The 3,477-nt window shown below is 45.7% G+C and overlaps 1 protein-coding gene across 1 annotated transcript; it reads left to right on the top strand.

Annotated features, from left to right (window-relative positions):
• Positions 1-1,339: 1,339 nt before the first annotated feature.
• LOC309403308 (interleukin-17F-like) lies at positions 1,340-3,477 on the top strand (the record flags this gene model as incomplete). Its single annotated transcript, XM_081997404.1, has 3 exons — positions 1,340-1,366; positions 2,323-2,567; positions 3,169-3,477. 3 exons carry the CDS (start codon positions 1,340-1,342, stop codon positions 3,404-3,406), a joined length of 510 nt encoding a protein of 169 aa, XP_081853530.1. The 3' UTR covers positions 3,407-3,477.

Genomic DNA, 3,477 nt, shown 5'->3' on the forward strand with positions numbered 1-3,477 from the left:
AATCCCACCCAGACTTTAGCTGCTAAATTCTGCCAAGCCCTTACCTTGTGCATGCTGAAGCTTTGTAATAATTTGTGATGTAATCAAGTTTGGTGCGATTTTCATGGGATCATCGAAAGACACTCCCAGTTCCTTGCCAGAATACTGATTCCATGTGCGTTCTCCCCAGTGCTCCCACAGGGGGGTACTAGAGCTGCCCCCACACCTCACCCTACACCATTACACCTTGCTGTGCCATCTACAGCCACTGCACTGGTGGTGGTGGCGATGCAGCCCTCTCAGGGACTTTAAAATAAGAAAAAACTGTTTAAAAATACTTTATATTTTCTCCAGCCCCCCCTCCAGCACTCAGAGAAGACCTGAGCAAAATGCAGTACGGCCATGGTGTCCATCCAGGAGAAATACTACTACAAGGTCCATCCAGTAGACAAGGCCAGAGAAGGAGCAGGATACCAGCACTCCTACAGCACAGCTTAGGCAGGGACTGGGGACCCAAAGCTGAACTGAAATGGGGCCTCTGGTGACGGGCTGTGGAGGGAAACCCATGGTGATGCCGGTCGAGGCCAGTAAGGACAAATAGTGCCCTCAGGGCCCTTACAGGGCGTGCATGAGTTTTTCAAAGAGCTCTACAGAACATGTCAATGTGGGATCTCAGCAATGAGTGGGGAAGACATCCCAGCTCCTGGTGCCCTGAGGTCCCCCAGTAGGACTTCCCCTGGGCGTCTAATCTTCCCCTGCCCGGCCATCGTGGGACACCGATCCTCAAGAGGAGGTGGGGTGGATTGTGCAATGAAGCAAAGGGAGGTTAAACTGTGAAGTTCCATGTCCTGTCCTCATTTTGAAACCCTTGTTGGGTTTCACCCTTGGGTGCCTGACTTTGCAGCTTGCTGATCTCTGCCATTTGGTTTGTGTGAAGCACTTGGAAGTGCACACACAGATGTGTTTGTGGTATGAGAACATTAATATTAGAAAGAGGGGGTAGGAAAGGGAAAAAAATAGCTGCCTGAACAAATTTTTTTTTTTTTTCCTTTTCTTCCCTTATCTCTTTATCTGCCTGAATAAACTGTATTGGCTGATTTGGGATTCTGATGACATAGTATCTGCCCTCCCCTTTTTGGAGGTAGACGGAAGGAAGTGGGCTAGAAAATGAAATATCAGCTCCTAACTTCGGGTCAGGTAAGCCAGCTATATGCTGCAGTGGAAAGGATGGTAGTGGTTGAACTTCACTATAAAAAGGAGACCACAGCTGGCTTTGAGGCACACATTGAGTGGAAGAGGTCTCAGAGAAGGAGACCTCTTGTGCTCTGTCAACGTGTGCATCCACCTAAGAGACGTTGCCATGGCTTTTGCCAGCTACGCTGCAGTGGTAAGTACTTATATTTGGTATAAGGGTTAAGATATATTTGTTGCAAGAGAAAAAGCAAAATGCAGATCCCAAGATGCTGTTGTCTAGGAGCAACCCTTGTTGGTCTTAGTGGGAGCTGAATGGGATACTAAGCCTGTCTGATACAGCTGTCTGTCCTGAGCTTTTGCAAATGGCTTTGGTGCTTGAGTGACAAGGAGGCAATAAACTATCCATTATTTATCTGTAAGAGCAGCGCTGCTGAGGTGGGGTTGGAGAGACAGTCCTTTTCTCAGACAACATGCTACCAAAATTGCCGAAATGTCATTGTGAAGTGAACGTCTCTGTATTTAAATTTCAATCTACGTAACATTTGCAGCAATGCCAACTCTTGTGATTTTATTAGAAGATTTGCATTTATCTGTCTTCTTTTCCTAAAACCCAAAATCCTGGAAATGGCCCAAGAATCTCAGATTTCATCAAGAAAAGGGTTCTTTCGATCAGAGGGCTGTTAGGCAGCCAACCTTTCCTGTGCTGAGAAAGCGTATGGCTTACCTAGGTTTCTAAGCTTAGGCATGGCGTCATCTGAGTCATTACCCCACCTTGTAGATCACAAGACTGACTGCTGCTTGCAGAGGAGGATCTTCCATAGCTTGTTGGAGAGATGCTCTTCTTGGTGCAGAGCCAACTATGAATGAGAATTTGAATCAGAGTTTAGCATCCATTGTGATGTGTATTGCTAGCATCATTGCGCTATTTACTCACGCTGGCCCGTCTCACCCAAATATAACTATAAAGACCAGCTACTGCCCAGTGCTGATTCACAGCAATGAAGGAATTCAGGATAGGGCTTATATTCTGTATCCTTCTCCTCTTGCTAGTTATATGGTTCATTGATGGTCCAGTCTAGTCAAAACTTGGCTCTTTCTGCTTTCTCTCTCTTGACTGAACTGAGCCAACACCACCTTTCTCTCTCACAGTTCGGATCACTGCTTTTGGTGCTGGTTCTAGCACTCACCGTAAGGAGCTCACCCCATGAGAGGGTAGTTCATCCTCTACCCGGCAAGGATGATGGCTTTGTGAGGCTTCGTGAAGATTGCCTGAACCAAAAGGATCTCAAATTCCCTACAACAGTGAAAGTTGACATTCGTATCAGCAATTCAGATCATGCCTTTAAGATGGTCCACGATATCAGGAACCGGTCTCTTGCTCCTTGGGATTACAGGTAACGGTTTAGTTGTTATTTAAATTGCAATGTCTATGCTACACAGACCTTTTTTATGGTGAACAATAGCTGGTTCTCAGCATATGCCTGGAGTCCTGTGAATATTGCAAACGCTTCTCGACACGCACTTTCACTTTGATGTAGGGTGAGATTTCTCCGAGAGAAACTGTTTGTAGTGTAAAGCGACATCACTGGAATGGTTTCTAGTCATCTTGTCAACATTTGTCAAAGAATTATTCCTCTAGGAAAAGAAAAATGTCAGTACATTATAATTTTACATTTTCATAGATGAAAAATATTTTTGAATGCTGAAATTAAAACAAAATAAAACAAAAACGAATGATCCACTTACAATCAGTTCTGTATTTCACCCAGCTCCACTCCATTCATCAACAACTAAGGAATGATATAGCAGTATTATCCTCCCCAAATTGATTCCATTTCTAGAAAACTATTCCTAGAGGATAGGGAAATTCATTGGCCTTGTCTCATAATGAGGATACACAGGTAAATATAGTATGGTCCTTTCATGGAGGTAAACAAGAAGATTCTGCCAAAACGTGTTGTGCAAGTGCATAAAACCTTGTGTCCCCATCCCCAGGCTTGACGAGGACCCCAACCGCTTCCCCCAGGTGATTGCTGATGCTGAATGCCGCCTCTCCGGCTGCGTGAACCCACTGGGGCAGGAGGACCACAGCCTCAACTCTGTCCCCATCGAACAGGAGATCCTTGTCCTTCGGCGGGAGCAGCGGGGCTGCCTGCCCACCTACCGCCTGGAAAAGAAAGTCATCACTGTGGGCTGCACATGTGCTGCTCCAGTCATCCACCAGCAGTCCTAGAGGGATTAGTAGGAGAGACAACACTGGGAAGAAGAAATGTCTCGTATGAACATACCTTTGGAGAAATCCCA

This window comes from Phaethon aethereus, assembly GCF_964289735.1.
Source record: "Phaethon aethereus genome assembly, chromosome: 3".
Lineage (NCBI taxonomy): Eukaryota > Metazoa > Chordata > Aves > Phaethontiformes > Phaethontidae > Phaethon > Phaethon aethereus.